General features: G+C 45.2%; 1 protein-coding gene across 1 annotated transcript in view; it reads left to right on the top strand.

Annotated features, from left to right (window-relative positions):
* Positions 1-11,730, top strand: part of LOC122549379 (disintegrin and metalloproteinase domain-containing protein 8-like) — a 249,455-nt gene extending 237,725 nt beyond the window's left edge. The window contains exons 8-9 of the mRNA XM_087985954.1: positions 10,531-10,602; positions 11,656-11,730. Of these exons, the coding sequence (XP_087842080.1) occupies positions 10,531-10,602; positions 11,656-11,730 (147 nt within the window). The remainder of the gene's footprint in view (positions 1-10,530; positions 10,603-11,655) is intronic.
* The last annotated feature ends 8,806 nt before the right edge of the window (positions 11,731-20,536 follow it).

The following is a 20,536-nucleotide window of genomic DNA, read 5'->3' as shown; positions in this document are numbered from 1 at the left end:
ACAACTTCGGGCTGCTCCCCCTCCCCCTTAAGGACCCGGAAAACACGATCAGAGACATCACGTACCCTTGCACCTGGGAGGCAACATACCAAACATGAGTCTCTCTCGTTCCCACAAAACCGCCTATCTGTGCCCCGAACTATCCAGTCCCCAATTACTATTGCTCTGCTCTTCTCCACCCTTCCCTTCTGAGTAACGGGGACAGGCTCCGTGCCAGAGGCCTGAGCCCCGTTACTTAGCCCTGGTAAGTTGTCCCCCCCACAAGTATCCAAAATGGTATACTTGTTCTTGAGGGGAACAGCCGCAGGGGGTCCCTGCACTGGCTGCTTCCTCCCAGTCCCCCTCACTGTCACCCATCTCTCTGCCATCTTTGGAGTTACTACTTCCCTAAAGCTCCGATCTATGACCCCCTCTGCCTCCTGAATGATCCTAAGTTCATCCAACTCCAGCTCCAGTTCCCTAATACGGTCTTGGAGGAGCTGGAGATGGGTGCACTTCCTGCAAGTGTAATCAGCAGGGACTTCCATGGCATCCCTCACCTCAAACATGTTGCAAGAGGAACATTGCACTGCCTTCACTGCCATCCCTCTGAAAGTAACCTTTTTTAAAAAAAAAAACTGGGTCTAAAGAATACAACAAGCAAAATGCAGCACTTACCTACTTACCACAACGGGTCTTATTATTTAGGTTAGAGGAGGAGGGCGGGTGGGAGACACTACCTCTGTAGTGTCTCGGGTTCTTCTCCTGTGCGCTTTTAAAGGAAAAAAAAAACCTACCCGGCTGCCCCTCTGGTCTTCGTCACTTCCCCCTGCTGCTCCCGCTCTTTCTGTGAAGAGAAAAAAAAACACCGCTGCCCGCTACCGGTAAGTAATTTTAAAACAAACTGTCTTACCTTAGCTGCTGCTCGCACTCAAAGTAGAGCTGTAGAGATGGGCTGAGAGGTGGCAAATGGAATTTAATGCAGGAAAGTGTGAGGTGATTCTCTTTGGAAGGAGTAACAGGAATACAGAGTACTGGGCTAATGGTGAGATTCTTGGTAGTGTGGATGAGCAGAGAAATCTTGATGTCCATGAGCATAGATCCTTGAAAGTTGCCACCCAGGTTGATCGAGTTGTTAAGAAGGTCCACAGTGTGTTAGGTTTTATTGGTAGAGGGATTGGGTTTCGGAGCCACAAGGTCATGTTGTAGCTGCACTGAACCCTGGTGTGGCCAAATTTGGAGTATTGCATACAGTTCTGGTCACCGCAGAAGGATGTGGAAGCATTGGAAAGGGTGAAGAGGAGATTTACCAGGATGTTGCCAGGTGTGGAGGGAACGTCTAATGAAGAAAGCTGAGGGATTTGAGGCTGTTATGAAGAAGATTAAACAGTGACTTAATGAAGACATACAAGATGATCAGAGGATTAGATAGGGTGGACAGTGAGTGCCTTTTCCCTTGGATGGTGATGCCTAGCACAAGAGAACATAGCTTTTAAATTGAGGGGTGATAGATGTAGGACAGAGGTCAGAGGTAGCATCATTACTCAGAAAGTAGGAACAGCCTGCCTGCAACAGTAGTAGAGTTGTCAACCTTAAGGGCAATTAAATGGTCATTGGATAAACATATGGATGATAATGGAAAAGTGTAGGTTAGATGGGCTTCAGATTGTTTTCATAGGTCAGTGCAACATTGAGGGCCGAAGAGCCTGTACTGTTCTGGAATGTTCTATGTTTTATGATTCCACAAAGCTTGTCAAATATTGTTCATTAGAGGAGAAAGTGAGGACTGCAGATGCTGGAGATCAGAGCTGAAAATGTGTTGCTGGAAAAGCGCAGCAGGTCAGGCAGCATCCAAGGAACAGGAGAATCGACGTTTCGGGCATAAGCCCGAAGAAGGCTTATTCCTGAAGAAGGGCTTATGCCCGAAACATCGATTCTCCTGTTCCTTTGATGCTGCCTGACCTGCTGCGCTTTTCCAGCAACACATTTTCAGCAAATATTGTTCATTACTCTGGAACCGTTTCTCTCTGGACCTCTGCAGTGTTGCCCTTAATTTTTTAACAAAACAAAACGTTTACAAACTATAAATAATCAAAATGTTATAAATACTCACCCATATGCTGCTGCCATTTACATCACCTCCAGCAAGATGACACCTCCCTTCTCTTGTCTGCCTTCCGCAGGGACCAGTCCCTCCAGTACACCCTTGTCCATTCTTCTCTCTTTCCCAGCATGCCTTCCACAATCCCATGGCACCATTCCCTGCAGTTGCAGAAGCTGTAACACCTGCAATTTACCTTCTCTCTTCTCAGTATCCGGATTTACCTTCTCTCTTCTCAGTATCCAAGGGCCCAAACATACCTTCCAGGTAAGCAGCACTTCACCTGCACTTCTCATGATCTAGTCTACTCTATTTGCTACTCAGAATGTGATTGCCTTCACATTGGGGAAGTGATCTGGCTAGGTGAGTGAATAGCTGTGAATGGAGACATTTAGTGGCTAACAATTGGTATTGTGTAATGGCAGACTATGTAATAACAAGCCCTGGTTTGTGGAGTTGGGGGCTTGGACATGGGAGAGTTCAGGCCCTAAAATTATTGAACTCAATATTGATTCTGGAGGGCTTCAGGATTCCTCAAGTAGAAAATGAAGTGTTCTTCCAGCTTACTCTGAGCTTCGCTGGAGCATTACAGCAAGCCTGAGACATAGATGTTGGCCAGGGAACAGAGTGGGGTGTTAAAGTGGGAGAAAGAGAGGGCTGCAGATGCTGGAGATCAGAGTCAAGATTAGAGTGGTGTTGGAAAAGCACAGCAGGTCAGGAGGCATCCGAGGAGCAGGAAAATCAACGTTTTGGGCCAGTGCCCTTCATCAGGAAATCCTTCATCGTCTCCTGTCCGAAATGTCAATTTTCCTGCTCCTTGGATGTTGTCTGACCTGCTGTGCTTTTCCATTCTAATCTTGACTCTGATCTCCAGCATCTGCTGTCCTCACTTTTGCCTAGTTGATTTTAACCTTACTGCGAATCCTTTTGCAAGGATGCCTACCTTGAAGCAGTTCTCCTCCTCTCTTTTGTTAAAGTGGGAAGCAACTGGAAGCTCAGGATCATTTTTGTGGGCAGAACGTATGCACAGTGGCTCAGTGGTTGGCGCTGATGCCTCACAGCATCAGGGATCCGGGTTTGATTCCGGCGACTGTCTGTGTGGCATTTGCACATTCTCTCCATGTCTGTGTGAGTTTCCTCCGGGTGGTCCAGTTTCCTTCCACAATTCAAAGATGTGCAGATTCGGTGAGTTGCTAATGCTGCATTACCCATATTGTTCAGGGATGTGTAGATTTTTAAAAAAAAAAGAAAATTTACAGCCCAAGAACAAGCCCTTCGGCCCTCCAAGCATGTGCCGATCCAAATTCAGTATCTATATCTATCGCCCAATTCCTAAGGATCTGTATCCCTCTGCTCCCCACCTACTCATGCATCTGTCCAGACGCACCTTAAATGAATTTACAGTGCCTGCCTCTACTACCTCTGCTGGCAATGTGTTCAAGGCCCCTACCACCCTCTGTGTAAAGTACTTTTCACGTGTTTCCCTCTTAAACTTTTCTCTTATCACCTTGAACATGTGACCTCTAGTTATTGAATCCCTCACCTGAGGAAAATGCTGATCTCAACCTACCCTGTCTACACCCTTCTGACGTCAGTCAGATCCCCTCATAAACTCCTTTTTTCTAATGAAAACAATCGTAATCTACTTAACCTCTCTTCATAGTTAGCACCTTCAACACCAGGCAATATCCTTGTAAACCTTCCCTGCACCCTCTCCAAAGCATCCACATCCTTTTGGTAATGTGGTGACAAGAATTGTACACAGTATTCGAAATGTGGCTGAACCAAAGTCTTGTACAATTTTAACAGATCTGCCAGTTCTTATATTCAATACCCCATCCAATGAAGGCAAGCATACCATCATCTATATTCTCCTGTATTATTTGACAGTCCCCTATGCTTTCTGCTACTCCACCAATCTTCATGTCATCTGCAAACTTACTGATCAGATCACCAGTGCCCTCTTCCAAATCTTTCATGTATATCACAAACAACAGTGGCCCCAGCATTGATCCCTGCGGAACACCACTGGTCATCTTTCTCCATTTTGAGAAACTCCCTTCAACTTCTATTCTCTGTCTCCTGTTACTCAACCAGTTCTTTATCCAACTAGTTAGAACACTCTGCACACCATGTGACTTCACTTTCTCCATTAGTTTGCCTTGGGCAACCTTATCAAATGCCTTATTAAAGTCCATGTATATAACATCTACAGCCCTTCCTTCGTCTATCAACTTGGTCACTTCCTCAAAGAACTCTATTAAGTTGGGAAGGCACAATCTCCCCCGCACAAAATCATGTTGCTTGTCAATGATAAGCCCATTCTCTTCCAAATATAAACAGATCCTATCCCTCAATACCTTTCCCACCACTGAAGTCAGGCTCACTGGTCTGTAATTACCTGGCATATCCCTACTATCTTTCTTGTACTGGGGGACAACATTACCAACTCTCCATTCCTCCGGCACTTCACCTGTGTTTAAGGATGCTACAAAGATATCTGTCAGGGCCTTAGCTATTTCCTCTCTCACCTCCCTCAGCAACCTGGGATAGATCCTATCCGATCCTGGGGATTTGTCCACCTTAATAACCTCTAGCCTACCCAACACATCTTCCCTATTTATGTCAACATGATCCAGAGTAATCAAACTTCTATCTCTAATCTCAACATTCATCATGTCCCTCTCCTCAGTGAACACAGTCACTTTGCTGGGAGTTTTCTACAGGCCCCCCAAAAGCAATAGAGACAGGGAGGAGCAGATTGGGAGGTAGATTTTGGAAATGTGTAGAAGTAACAGGGTTCTTGTCATGGGTGACTTTAACTTCCCTAATACTGATTGGGAACTCCTCAGTTCAAATAGTTTGGATGGAGCCGTTTTTGTCAGGTGTGTCCAGGAAGGGTTCCTTATGCCATATGTAGATAGGCTGACTAGAGGGGACGCCATATTGGATTTGGTGTTTGGCAACAAATCATGCCAGGTGTCAGATCTTAGATTAGATTCCTTAGATTAGATTACTTACAGTATGGCAACAGGCCCTTCGACCCAACAAGTCCACACCGACCCTCCGAAGAGCAACCCACCCAGACCCATTCCCCTACATTTACCCCTTCACCTAACATTACGGGCAATTTAGCGTGGCCAATTCACCTAACCTGCACATTTTTGAACAATGGGAGGAAACCGGAGCACCCGGAGGAAACCCATGCAGACACGGGGAGAATGTGCAAACTCCACACAGACAGTTGCTAGAGGTGGGAATTTAACCCGGGTCTCTGGCCTTGTGAGATCCCTCGGGGGAAGAGCATTTCGGTGATAGTGATCACAACTATACTCATGGAGAGGGATAGGAGCAGACAATAGAGGAAAATATTTAATTGAGGGAGGGGAATTACAATGCTACTAGGCAGGAACTGAGGCGCTTAAATTGGGAATAGATGTCCTCTGGGAAATGCACAACAGAAATGTGGAGGTTGTGTAGGAAGCACCTGCTGATAGTGCTGGACAGGTTTGTCCCAGGCACTGAGCAAGGAAGGGATGGTAGTTTGGAAGAACCTTGGGTGACAAGGGCTGTGGAACATCTAGTCAAAAGGAAGAAGGAAGCTCACTTAAGATTGAGGAGGCAAGGATCCGTCAGGGCTTTGGACGGCTACAAGGTAGCCAGGAAGAAACTGAAGAATGGACAGTGGAGAGCTAGAAGGGGGCATGAGAAAGCTGTAGCAGGAAGGATTAAGGATAACCCGAAGACGTTCTACACTTATTTGAGGAATAAGAGGATCAGCAGAGTGAGGTTAGGGCCAATCAGGGATACTGGAGGGAACTTGTGCCTGGAGTTGGAAGAAGGAGGGGACGTCCTTAATGAATACGTTGCTTCAGTATTCATTACCGAGAGGGAACTTGTCATTTCTGAGGACAGCATGAAACAGACTGATATGCTAGAACAGGTTGATGTTAGGAAGGAGGATGTGCTGAAAAGTTTGAAAAATGTAAGGTTAGATAAATATCCTAAGCCAGATGGGATGTGATCTTTGCATCCTCATTGTCCATTGGAGTAGTGCCAGATGATTGCAGGGTGGCAAATGTTATTCCCTTGTTCAAGAAAAGGAATGGGGATAATACTGGGTATTAAACTCAGTCTTACGTTAGTGGTGGGCAAAGTATTGGAGAGGATTCTGAGAGACAGGATTTATGATTACTTGGAAAACCATAATTTGATTAGTGATCATCAGTATGACTTTGTGAGGGTAGGTCATGCCTCACAAACCTTATTAAATTCTTTGAGGTTGTGACAAAACACATTGATTGAGATAGAGTACTGGATATGGTGTACATGGATTTTAGCAAGACATTCAATAAGGTTCCCCATGGTAGGATCATTCAGAAATTAAGGAGGCATGGGTTACAGGGGTACCTGTCTGTCTGGATACAGAATTGGCTGGCCGATAGAAAACAGAGAGTGGTAGTAGATGGAAAGTATTGAACCTGGAGCAGCCAGAGGTCTTTTCGGACATCTTCAACCTCTCCCTGCAGCAAGCCACTGTCCCTGCCTGTTTCAAGAGGGCCGACATCATCCCTGTGCCTAAGAAGGCTCATGTAGCATGTCTCAATGACGACCGCCCAGTGGCCCTAACTTCTATGGTCATGAAGTCCTTGAAAGGCTGGTCATGGCATTAATCAACTCCAGCCTCCCCACTACTCTTGACCCACTCCAATTTGCCTGTCGGACCAACAAATTCACGTCAGATGCCTTATCACTTGCTCTTCACTCCTCCCTAGAACTTCCTGACACTAAGAACAGCTATGTTAGAATCCCACTCATTGATGACAGTTCAGCTTTCAACACTATTATCCCCTCGAGACTGATTACTAAACTTAGTGATCTCAGACGAAGCCCCACTCTCTGCAACTGGATCCTCAGTTTCCTGACCCACAGGCCACAGTCAATGAAGATTGAGGACAGTATTTCATCCTCACTAACACTCAACACTGGAGCCCTTCTGGGGCGCATACTGAGCCCCCTACTGTACTCGCTGTATACCCATGACTGCATTGCCAAATACCAGACTAATGCCATTTACAAGTTCACTGATGACACCACCATGGTCGGTCGAACCTCAGATGGTGACGAAACAGATTACAGACAGGAGGGATGTTACTCATGCCCCCCTACACATTAGCAGCACAGAGGTGGAACGAGTAGAGAGTGTCAAGCTCCTGGAAGTGGTCATCCACAACAAGCTTTCTTGGACTCTTCATGTGGACGTACTGGTTACAAAGGCCCAACAACGTCTCTTCTTCCTCAGGTAGCTGAGAAAATTTGGTATGAAGGCTAATACCCTTGCCAACTTTTATAGCTGCACCATTGAGAGCATTCTATCTGGGCGTATCACTACCTGGTATGGTAAGTGACCCATTCAAGATCGGAGACGGTTACAGAGAGTGGTGAACTCTGTCCGGCAATCACAAAGGCCAACATCCCATCTATAGGATTCATCTACTAGGCCAGCTATCAAGGAAAGGCCGCTAGCATTCTCCAAGATCCATCCCACCCTGGCAATGTTTTTCTACGATCTCGACCATCGGGGAGAAGGTACAAAAGCCTGAACACGTGCACCAGCTGGTTTCGGTACAGTTTCTACCCTACTGTTGTGAGAATACTGAATGGACTCACAAACTCTTAATATTCACCTGTACCTGTGCCACAGTTTAACTATTATTTACTTATCTATGCTATTTAGCTGTGTGATCTGACTGTATTGCTTGCAAGACAAAGCTTTTCACTGTGTCTTTGTATACGTGAAAATAAATTCAAATCAATTCAATTCAATTCAATTAAAATTGTAGAGCTGGGTGGTCAATGGTGTTCCGCAAGGATCTGTTCTGGGACTTCTGCTCTTTGTGAGTTTTATAAATGGCTTGGATGAGAAAGTGGAAGAATGGGTTAATAAGTTGATGGAGTTGTGGATAGTGCGGAGGGCTGTTGTTGGCTGCAGTGGAACATTGACAGGATGCAGAACTGGGCTGATAAGTGGCAGATGGAGTTCATCCTGGAAAAGTGTGAAGTTATTCACTTTGGAAGGTCGAATTTGAATGCAGAATACATGGTTAAAGGATGGATTCTTGGCAGTGTGGAGGAACAGAGAATCTTGGGGTCCATGTCTATAGATGTCAAAGTTGCCAGCCAGGTTGATAGGGTTGTTAAGGCGAATGGTGTGTTGGCTTTCATTAACAGGGGTATTGAGTTTAAGAGCTGCGAGGTTATGCTGCAGCTCTTTGGAGATCGTTAGACCACACTTGGGATATTGTGTTCAATTCTGGTCGCCTCATGGTGGGAAAGATGTGGAAGCTTTAGAGAGGGTGCAGAGGAGATTTACCAGGATGCTGCCTGGACTGGAGGGCATATCTTATGAAGGAAGGTTGAGGCATTTAGGGCTTTTCTCATTGGAGCGAAGAAGGATGAGATGTTACTTGCGAGAGGTTTGCAAAATGTTGAGAAGCACAGTTAGAGTGGATAGCCAGAAACTTTTTCCCATGGTGAAAATGTCTATTGTGAGGGGACATAATTTAAAGGTGATTGAAAGAATGTTTAGGGGAGATGTCAGCAATAGGTTCTTTACTCAGAGAGTGGTGGGTGCATGGAATGCACTGCCAGCATTTGTATTAGCATCAGATACATTCGGGACATTTAAGTGGCTGTTGGATAGGCACATTGAAGATAGTGCAATGAAATGCTTGTAGGTTAGTCTGAACTTAGAACAGTATTAGAGGCTGGCACAACATTGAGAGCCGAAGGGCATGTACTGTGCTGTACTGTTCTATGTTCTATTCATAAGCATCCAATCTTTCCACCACCGATGCTTAGTAACAGCAGTTTGTATTATCTACAAGACGCACTGCAGAACTTCACCAAAGATCCTCAGACTGCACCTTCCAAATTCACAACCATTTCTATCTAGAAGGAGAAGGACAGCAGAGAAATGGGAACACTACCACCTTCGATTTCCCATCCAAGCCACTCCCACTACTGATGTTGTGTGATCTTTAACTTGGTACACCCCAGTCCAACACTGGTACCTCCAAATCAATGAAATATATTAGCATTCCTTCACTGTTGCTTGGTCACAATGCTTGAATCCCCTCCCTAATGGCATTCTGGGTCAACCCACAGCAGGTGGACTGCAGCAGTTCAAGAAGGCAGCTCATCACCACCTTCTGAAGAGCAACTAGGAATAGGTAATAAATGCTGGCCAGCCGCCAGTGCCCACATCCCACAAAATGAATAGACTTTCCCCAGATTACGGTGAACAGTATCAGATTTTGTTAAAGTGGCCTTACGTAAACCTACAATTCTGATAGCTGAATCATGTTCTTTGGTTCAGACACTGTGTGGAACTTACTCAGGTTATCGTCATTACAGGTGTATTTCTATGATGTGATGGTTGCATTCCTGTGCAACACTGCATTATAGGAAAGTCGCAGTTTAACGGATGTAATCACATTACAGCCAACACATTTTTTAAAAGTTCAAGCTTTAGAAAAATGACCCCAGTTCATCAATCGTAATGAAACATGCATTATACCCAGAAAGACCTGTATTTTATAAATGTTCACGCATAATTAGAAGGATGTTGTGAAACTTGAAAGGGTTCAGAAAAGGTTTACAGGCATCTTGCCAAGTTTGGAGGATTTGAGCTGTAGGGAGAGGCTGGGACTGTTTTCCCTGGAGCGTTGGAGGCATGAGGAGCATGGATAGAATAAATCGATAAACTCTTTTCCCTGGGTTGGAGGAGTCCAGAACTTGAGGACATTGAATCAGAGTGAGAGAGGAAAGATAGAAAAGGTACCTAAGGGGCAACTTTTTCAATCAGAGAATAGTGTGTGTATGGAAAGAGCTGCCAGAGGAAATGGTGAAGACTGGTACAATTGCAGCATTTAAAAGACATCTGGATATGTATGTGAATAGGAAGGATTTAGAGGGATATGGGGCAAGTGTTGGCAAAGGGTGTAGATTAGGTTAGGATATCTGTTCGGCATGGACGAGTTGGACAGAAGGGCCTGTTTCCGTGCTGTACTTCTCTATGGCTCTATAATTTGTTTCAAACTAAATCCTACTCTGTACTCATTACTAAATACAATACTACTTGTTGCAGCAGAATTCCCATCTGAATACTCCACAACACGACTCAACTTTACCCTCTGGCAAGTTGGCACTTATGACACATTTGATCCTGATCTTGGCTCCATTCTCTCACGTCCAGTGCCAAACTGTGTGAAGATCCTGCCTTAAATCAGTTGTCTAAAGTTTTGTTACTATTAGCAATTGAGCTGGTGAGAGCGTATCAGTTTCCACTCTGTCAGTCTTTCTGCTTCTTCATTTATTGTGCTTCCACAGTTCTGTTTGGAATTCTGTGATGTCTGAAGGGAGAATTAAGTTTTCATTTCTTGTTTCAGTATCAGAGTGCATTTAACAGCAAACGAAAAGTGATCAGCCGACTGGTGAATGCTGTGAATTACGTGGATTTGGTGAGTATGGGAACAGTTTGGGATAGTTGTAAATTCATTAGTTTACTCTTTATTTGTTCAACACAATGTGTAGATGGAAGAATCTGTGGGACAGTGAGACAAGATTTTATGAACTCTGTCTACACTGCAGTGGGATGGGTGTGTATGAGTTGGATAAACAGTGTAGTGAGACAGGGATTTATGGGATGGATGAATAATCCAGTGAGAAAGACCTTTGAAATGGGTGAAATAACTCCGTAAAGGTCATAATCCATCATCAAGTCATCCTTTATATACACGTGGAAAGTCCTTAACACTGTCTCAAGAATGTCAGTTTGTCTGGCATTCATTTTTCTATCTGTCAGCCAGGGTTCGTTGATTGACCAGAGATACAGCTCCAACCAGGGATCTCTTATTCTATGAGGTCTACCTGGCTGACCTTGTTACAATCACTACAATGGGTAAACAGTGCAGTGAGAGAGGGACATATGAGACAGGAAGTCAGTGCAGTGAGACAGGTATTTATGAGATGGAGATACTGTGTAGTCAGACACTGATTTAAGAGATGAATAATGAGTTCTGTAAAACAGGATTTTTGGGATAGGTAAAGAAGTAAGGGGGCGATCTTATCTTCCAAACTTGATTGAGTTCTCTGAGACTGAGGGTGTCGCTGGCTGGTAGCATTTATTGCCCAGAGGGCAGTAAAGAGTCATCCACAATGCTGTGGGTCTGGAGTCAATTGTAGGCCAGACCAGGTAAGGATGGCAGTTTGCTTCCCTTAGGACATTAGTGAACCAGATGTGTTTTTCCTGACAATCAACAGTGGATTCATGGTCATCATTAGACTCTTAATTCCAGATTTGTTTTAAAGTTCAAGTTCCACCATCTGTCGTCATGGAGTTTGAACCTAGGCCCTCAGAACATTGCCTGGGTCTTTGGATTAACAGTCCAGTGATAATGCCACTAGGCCATCACCTCCCCTGTGCTGTGGGTGTTATTTTTACAGACTTTCCTAAAGCATTTGACAAGGTCCCTAATGTCCCTGTGCCATTCTGGTTTTTGTTCTTTTTGAAGGTGATGATAAGTACATTTGCAGATGACACAAAAATTAGCCAGGTAGTTGACAGAGCGAAAGAAGATAAAAACTGAAAGAACTGTGGATACTATAAATCAGAGACAGAAACAGAACATGCTGGATAAACTGACCAACTCTGGCAGTATCTGTGGAGAGAAATCAGAGTTAACATTTTGGGTCAAGTGACCCTTTCTCAGAATTCATGTTAACTTTGATTTCTCTCCACAGCTGCTGCCAGACCTGCTGACCTTATCCAGTAATGTCTGTTTTTGAGAAGAAGGTGTTAGTTTACAGGAGGATTTTAATGGGTTAGTCAGATAGGCAGATCAGTGGCAGATAGAATTTTACCCTCTTACATGTGAGGTAATGTACTTTGGAAGAAGGAACAAGGCAATGAATGGCAAACAGTGGGAAACTCAGAGGAAGAGAGTGATTGAAGAGTTAAGACCAGAAGGAAAAGGAACAGGAGTAAAGGGCCAAAGTGGACATTTTTGCGTAGAATTACAGGAGATGGATAAGGTCCTCAAGGAATATTTCTCCTCTGTTGACCATGGAGAAAGACTTGAAGACTTGGGAACTTAGGGAAGTTAATGGTCATATCATAGGGACTAGGAGACAATGAGATTTGCAGATGCTGCAGATCAGAGTTGAGAGTGTGTTGCTGGAAAAGGATAGCAGGTCAAGCAGCATCCAAAGAGCAGGAGAATTGACATTTCGGGCTGGAGTCCTTCCTCAGGAATTTATGATTAAGGGCTCCAGCCTGAAACGTCAATTTTCCTACTCCTCGGATGTTGCCTGACCTGCTGTGCTTTTCCAGCAACACATTCTCATATCTTGGGGACTGTCCATATCACAGTAGAGGAGGTGTTGGACGTATGAGAATGTATGGGGGTGCATAAATCTCCTGGTCCTGATCAGATCTCTCCAAGAACACTGTGCGAGGTGACAAAAGAAATTGCAGAGGCGCTGGCTGATATTTTTGCGTCATCGTTGGCCACAGGTGAGGTCCCAGGAGACTGGAGGACTGCGAATGTTGCGCCCTTAATTAAGAAAGGCTGCAATGAAAAATTACTTGAGAAGATTCTGAGATAAGATAAACACGCCGATGAAAGACAGGGCTTGATTAGGAGTAGTCAGCATGGCTTTGCGCATGGAAGATCATGCCTCACAAATTTGTTAGAGTTCTTTGATGAAGTGAGCAGGAAAGTTGATGAGAGTGGTAGGCATAGTCTATCTGGATTTCAGTAAGGACTTTGATAAGGTTCTACGTAATCGGCCACTCTGGAAGGTTAGATCGCATGGAATCCAGGGGGAGCTGGAAAATTGGATACACAATGGCTTGATGGTAGGAAGCAGAGGCTAATTGTGGAAGGACTGGAGTACTGGAGGCCTGTGACTGGTGCATTGCCTCAGGGATCGGTGCTGAGCCTATTGCTGTTTGTTATCTACATCAATGATTTGGGTGAGAATGTACAAGGCATGATCAGTAATTTTGCAGATGACACTGAAATAGATGGTATCATGCACAGTGAGGAAGGTTATCTAAAAATCCAATAGGATCTTGATCAGCTGGGAAAGTGGGCTGAGAAATGCCAACGGAGTTTGAGGGAAGTGTGAGGTATTGCATTTAGGAAAGCCAAATCAAAGTAGGAGCTTTCATGGTAGGGCCTGAAGCAGTGTAATGAAACAGAGGAACCTCGGAGTTCAGGTACTCAGTTCTCTGAAAGTGGAGTCACAGATAGACAGGGAAGAGAAAATGAGGACTGCAGATGCTGGAGATCAAAGTCGAAAAGTGTGGGTACTAGAAAAGCACAGCTGGCCAAGCAGCATCCAAGGAGCAGGAGAGTCAATGTTTCGAGGCTTTTCTTCAGGAATGAGGGAGTGGCCCAAGGGGGCTGAGAGATAAATGGGAGGCACTTGGAGCTAGGGGGGAAAGTTAACTGGGAATGCGATAGATAGATAGATAAAGGTGGGGATGAAGGTGATAGTTAAGAGAGGAGGGTGAAGCAGATAGGTGAGAAAGCAGATGGACAGGTCGGACAGTTCAAGAGGGCTGTGCCAAGTTGGAATTTTACATCTGGGGTAAGGTGGGAGGAGGGGAAATGAAGAAACTGGTGAAGTCCACATTGATCCCGTGTGTTTGGACAGTACCAAGGCAGAAGATGAGACCTCCCACTGCACCGAGGACATGCAAGTCCTGGGCCTCTTCCACCGTCAAACTTTAGCCACCTGACGCCTGGAGGAAGAATGCCTCATCTTTCGCCTTGGGACCCTCCAGTCACATGGGAGCAATGTGGACTTCACCAGATTCCTCATTTCCCCACAACCCCACCTTATCCCAGATCCAACCTTCCAACACAGCACTGCCCTCTTGAACTATCTACCTGTCCATCTTCCTTCCCACCTATCCGCTCCACCCTCATCTCCAATCTATGACCTTCACCCCCACCTTCATCTATCTATCGCATTCCCAGCTACCTTTCCCCTAGCCCCATCCCCATTCCCATTTATCTCCCATCACCTTGGGCCCCTCTTTCCTAATGAAGGACTGATGCTTGAAACGTCGACTCTTCTGCTCCCCAGATGCTGCCTGACCAGCTGTGCTTTTCCAGCACCACATTCTTCAACTCACAGATAAGCAGGGCAGTGAACAAGGCTTTTGTCACACTAGCTTTCATCAGTCAGGGGCATTGAGTATAGCAGTTGGGAAATTATGCTGCGGTCGTACAGGACATTGGGGAGGCTGCCTTTGGAGCTTTGGTCAGCTTGTTATAGGCAGGATGTTAGTAAATGAGAAAGAGTGAAGAAGAAATGTTCAAGAATGTTGCCAGGACTCAATAGTCTGAGTTATCGGGAGAGGTTGGATAAACTAGGACTTTTTTCTTTAGAGCATAGGAGATTGAGAGAGGGACCTTATAGAGGTGTATAAGATCATGAGAGGCATGGATAGGGTGAATGCACTCAGTCTTTTTCCCAGGGTGGGGGAATCGAGGATTAGAGGGCATCACTTTAAGGTTAGAGTGGAAAGAATAAATGGGAACCTGAGAGGCAATCTTTTGCACAGAAGGTGGCACGCATATGGAATGAGCTGCCAGCGGAAGTGGTTGAGGCAGGTACATTAACAACATTTAAAAGGCATTTGGACAAATACATGGAGAGGAAAGGATCAGAAGAATCTGGGCCAAGTGCAGGGAAATGAGGTTAGAGTAGATGGACATTTTGTTCGGCATGGACCAGTTGAGCCAAAGGGCATGTCTCCATACTGATGATTCTAGGAGTAGGCCACTTTGCTCTTCGTACCTCCTCCCCTCATATCAGCTCTGCTGCACTTCTGCCATCATCTTTAAATCCCTGGCTGATCAATCATTCATTGGTCTCAGCCTAGAATGTTCATATGGAATTTGCCCCACAGCTCTCTCTGACAAAGAGTTTCAAAGGCCCACAAGCCTCTAAGAAAAGAAATTCCTCCTCACCTCAGTCTTAAGTTGGCACTTTTTTATTCTGAGACTATGCCCTCTACTTTCCCACGAGGGCCAACATCCTCTCAGCATTTTCCCTGTCAAGTCGTTTAAGAATCCTGCATGTTTCAATGAGATTATCTCTCATTCTTCCAAACTCCAGTAAGGAGAATAACAAACTGTTTAGCTTTTCTGGGTCTCATCCACAGATATCTGGTGGCAGAATAGGTGAGTAGGGTAAATAGAACATAGAACAATACAGCACAGAACAGGCCCTTTGGCCCTCAATGTTGCACTGACCTGTGTACTAATCTAAGCTTACCCCCCTACACTATCCCATCATCATCCATCTGCTTATCCAAGGATTGTTTAAATCTCCCTAATGTGGCTGAGTTAACTACATTGGCAGGCAGGACATTCCATGCCCTTACCACTCTCTGAGTAAAGAACTTGCCTCTGAAATCTGTCTTAAATCTATCACCCCTTAATTTGTAGTTATGCCCCCTCGTACAAACTGATGTCATATTCCTAATAAAAAGACTTTCACTGTCTATCCTTTCTAATCTTCTGATCATCTTGTATGTCTCTCTCAAATCCTCTCTTAGTCTTCTTCTTTCCAATGAGAACAGACCCAAGTCTCTCAGCCTTTCCTCAGAAGACCTTTCCTCCAGACCAGGCAACATCCTGATAATTTCCTCTGCACATTTTCCAGTGCTTGCACATCCTTCCTGTAATGGGGCAACCAGAACTGCGCACAATATTCCAAATGTGGCCGCGCTAGGGTTTTGTATAGTTGCAGCATGACATTACAGCTCCGGAACTCGATGCCCCTACCAATAAAACCTAACACATCGCGTGCCCTCTTAACAGCACTATCAACCTGGGTGGTAACTTTCAGAGATCTATGTACGCGGACTCCAAGATCCCTCTGCACATCCACACTGCCAAGAATCTTTACATTGACCAGTATTCTGCCTTCCTGTTATTCTTCCCAAAGTTATCTGCATTGAACTCTACTTGCCACTTTTCAGCCCAATTCTGCAGTTTATCCAAGTCTTCCTGCAACCTGCAACATTCTTCCACACTGTCCACCACTCCCCCAACTTTAGTGTCATCTGCAAACTTACTAACCCATCCACCTATGCCTGCATCTAAGTCATTTATAAAAATAGCAAACAGCAGTGGTCCCAAAACAGATCCTTGTGGCACACCACAAGTAACTGGACTCCAGGCTGATTATCTTCTATCAACCACCACTCGCTGCTTTCTTTCAGAAAGCCAGTTTCTAATCCAAACTGCTAAATCACCCTCAATCCCATGCCTCTGCATTTTCTCCAATAGCCTACTATGTGGAACCTTATCAAAGCTTTTACTGAAGTCTACATGCTTGGTCACCTTCTCAAAAAACTGAGATGTGACCTGCCTTTGATGAAACCATGTTGACTATCTGAAATCAAATTGTTGCTTGCTAGATGATTATAAATCCTATCTCTTTCCAAAACTTTTCCTATAACAGAAGTAAGGCTGACTGGTCTATAATTACTTGGGTCATCTCATCACAAGGGCACAACATTGCAATCCTCCAGTCTTACTAACCCTGTAGACAATGATGACTCAAAGATCAACGCCAAAGACTCCGCCATGTCCTCCCTCATTTCCCAGAAAATCCTCAGATAAATCCCATCCGGGCCCAAGGGACTCGTCTACTTTCACTCCTTCTAGAATTGATAACACCTCTTCCTTACTAACCTTGATCCTTTCTAGTCTAATATTTCGTATCTCATTCTCTTCCTCTACAATATTCTCCTTTTCCTGAGTGAAAACTGATGAGAAGTATTTGTTTAGCACCTCTCCGATCTCCATAGGATCCACACACAACATTCCATTTCTGTCTTTGACTGGCCCTATTCCTACCTCAGTCATCCTTTTATTCCTCACATACCGATAGAAAGCTTTAGGGTTCTCCTTTATTTTATTTGCTAAAGACTGCTCGTGTCCTCTCTTTGCTCTTCTTAACTCTCTCTTTAAATCCTTCCTGGCTAATCTGTAACTCTCTATCGCCTCATCTGAACTATCTTGTCTCATCATGACATAAGTTTCCTTCTTCCGCTTACCAAGGGATGCAATTTCTGTAGTAAACCAGGGTTCCCTACCTTATCACTTCCTCCCTGTCTGACAGGGACATATCTATCAAGGACACGCAATATCTGTTCTTTAAACCAGCTCCACATTTCAATTGTCCCCATCCCTGCATTTTGCTACACCATTCTATGCATCCTAAGCCTTGCCTAATCGCATGACAATTGCCCTTGCCCCATTGATAACTCTTGCCCTGTGGCATGTACCTATTTCTTTTCATCGCTAAACTAAATGTAACTGCATTATGGTCACTCTCTCCAAAGTGCTCACTTGCAACTAAATCAAACACCTGGCCTGGTTCATTACCAAACACCAGATCCAGTGTGGCCTTCCCTCTTATCAGCCCTTCAACATATAAGAAACCCTCCTGCGCACATTGGACAAAAACTCATCCATCTGACGTACTAGAGTTATAGCATTTCTAGTCAATGTTGCGAAGTTAAAGTTCCCCATGGTGACCACCCTATTCTTTTCACTCCTGCCCAGAATCATTTTGCAAATCCTCTCCTCCACATCCCTAGAATTCTGCAGCGTCCTATAAAAAAATTCCCAGCAGTGTGACCTCTCTTCTCCTGTTTTTAACCTCAGCCCATGCAACCTCAGTAGATGAGCCCTCGTCAAAAGTTCTTTTAACCACCATTATACTATCCTTGACTAACAAGGCCACACCTCCCCTGCTTTTATTGCCTTGCCTGTTCCTAGTGAAAGATCTAAACCCTGGAACCTGCAACATCCATTCCTCACCCTGCTCTATTCATGTCTCTGAATTGGCCACAACATCAAAGTCCCAGGCACCTATCCATGCTGCAAGCTCACCTCCCTTATTTCGGATACTTCTGGCACTGAAGTAGACACACTTCAAACCAGCTTGCTGTCTGCCAACACATTCCTGTGACCGTAAAATCCTGTCCATGTCCTCCCTACTCTCATCCTTCTGTGCACTGGAACTACACCTCAGATTCCCATCCCCATGCTGAGCTAGTTGTGGGCGGCACGGTGGCACAGTGGTTAGCACTGCTGCCTCACAGCGCCTGAGACCCGGGTTCAATTCCCGCCTCAGGCGACTGACTGTGTGGAGTTTGCACGTTCTCCCCGTGTCTGCGTGGGTTTCCTCCGGGTGCTCCGGTTTCCTCCCACAGTCCAAAAAAAAGATGTGCAGGGTCAGGTGAATTGGCCATGCTAAATTGCCCCTAGTGTTAGGTAAGGGGTAAATGTCGGGGTATGGGTGGGTTTCGCTTCGGCGGGTCGGTGTGGACTTGTTGGGCCGAAGGGCCTGTTTCTACACTGTAATCTAATCTAATCTAATCTAATCTAATCTAGTTTAAACCCACCCGAATAGCACCAGCAAATTTCCCACCAGGGTGTTAGTACACCTCTGGTTCAAGTGAAGACCGTCCTGTTTATACAGGTCCCACCTTCCCCAGAATGAGCTCCAATTATCCAAGTACCTGAAACCCTCCCTCCTGCACCATCCCTGCAGCCATGCGTTCAGCTGATATCCCTCTCTATTCCTTGCCTTGCTATCACGTGGCACAGGTAATAAACCAGAGATAACAATTCTGTTTGTTTTAGCTCTCAGTTTCCACCTAGCTCCCTGAATTCCTGCTTTACATCCCTATCCCTCTTTCTACCTTTGTCATTCATACCTATATGGACCACGACTCCTAGCTGGTCACCCTCTCCCTTCAGGACCCCAAAGACATGATCCGAGACATCACGAACCCTGGCACCTGGGAGGCAACACACCAACCGTGAGTCTCGTTCATTCCCAACAAACCTTCTATCTGACCCTCTAACTATTGAGTCCCTAATGACTAACACTCTCCTCCTTTCCCTCCTTCCCTTCTGTGCCAGAGACGTGCACCCGACTGCACACCCCAGTAAGTCGTCCCCCCAACAGTATCCAAAACAGTATACTTGTTTTTCAGGGGATCGACGACAGGGGATCCCTCCACTGACTTTTTTTCCCCCCCTTCGAACAGTTAGTCAGCTTTCTTCGTGCCGAGGAGCAACTGCTTCCCTGTAACTCTTATTTGTCACAGGCTCTGCCTCCCGAATGATCCGAAGTTCATCCAGCTCCTGCTCTAGCTCCCTAACATGGATGAGCAAGAGTTGGGTGCACTTGCTGCAGATGTACTTGGATGGGACACTAATGGCGTCCCTCACCTCAAACACCATGCAGGAGGAACATTCCTCTCCCTGCACTGCCATCCCTGCTAGTCCCTTTATCAGAAAGTAAAAAAAGAGAAGCTTACCTGATGTGTCCCTACTGTTTAATGTTAGAAGAGTGGTTGGGTGGGAAGCCCTACAAAGGTGGGATATTGGGTTGAGAAAACACTGACTTATAAAGCTGGAGGGAAATAAAAAGTCCCTCCTTTCCCAGAAACCTCTACTCTCCAATGTCAAATGTAAAAGCTCAAATCAGTCACTCACCACTCCCGACAGGCCCTGGTCCAAGCTTCCGTCGTTTGAGCTGCTGCTGCTGAAAAACAGAAATGGAGGTCTCCCTGCGCTTGAGCTAAGTTTCAAACATTCAACATTCAAATCAGTGACTCAATGCTCCTGACATGCCCCTGGTCCAAGCTCCCACCCTTCAAGCTGCTGCTACTGCTGAAGCTAAGTTATTAAAGGTTCAAATCAGTGACTCACCATTCCTGACAGGCCCCTGGTCCAAGCTCCCGCCCTTCGAGCTGCTGCTCCTGCTGCTGCTGAAAAACCAATTTCAAGTACAGCCGCAACATGATGTCCCAACTCTTATACTCAGTGCACTGACGAATAAAGGTAAATGGCTTCTTCACTACCCTGTCCACCTGTGACTCCACCTTCAAGGAACTATGAACCTCCACCCCAAGTTTATGAGATTGGTTAACAGTGCAGGAAGATAGTTATTTATGAGATAAGTAAACGGTGCAGTGATAGAGGGGTTTAGGAGATGGGTAAACAGTACATTGAGATAGGAATTTATAGGATAACCATGCAATGCAATGATATAGGAGTTTGAGATGAGTGAACAGTGCAGTGAGAGAGTAGTTTATGAAATGCGTGAACAGTACACCGAGAGAAGGGGTTGAGATGAGTAAATGGTTCCATGACATAGGAGATTGAAAAGGGTAAACAGTGCGGTCAGACAGAGATTGAGATTCACACACAATGCAGTAAGCCAGGAGATTGTATGATAAATGAACAGTGCAGTGAGAGAGAGATTGTATGGTGAGTGAACAGTGCAATGAGAGAGGGTTTATGAGATGAGTAAACAGTATCATAAACTAGGAGTATATGAATA

This window comes from Chiloscyllium plagiosum, unplaced genomic scaffold (genome assembly GCF_037043375.1).
Source record: "Chiloscyllium plagiosum isolate Xiang-an unplaced genomic scaffold, Cpla_swu_hap1 HiC_scaffold_1, whole genome shotgun sequence".
NCBI lineage: Eukaryota > Metazoa > Chordata > Chondrichthyes > Orectolobiformes > Hemiscylliidae > Chiloscyllium > Chiloscyllium plagiosum.
Note: the sequence above shows the minus strand (reverse complement) of the source record. Positions and strands in the feature narration are given on the sequence as shown.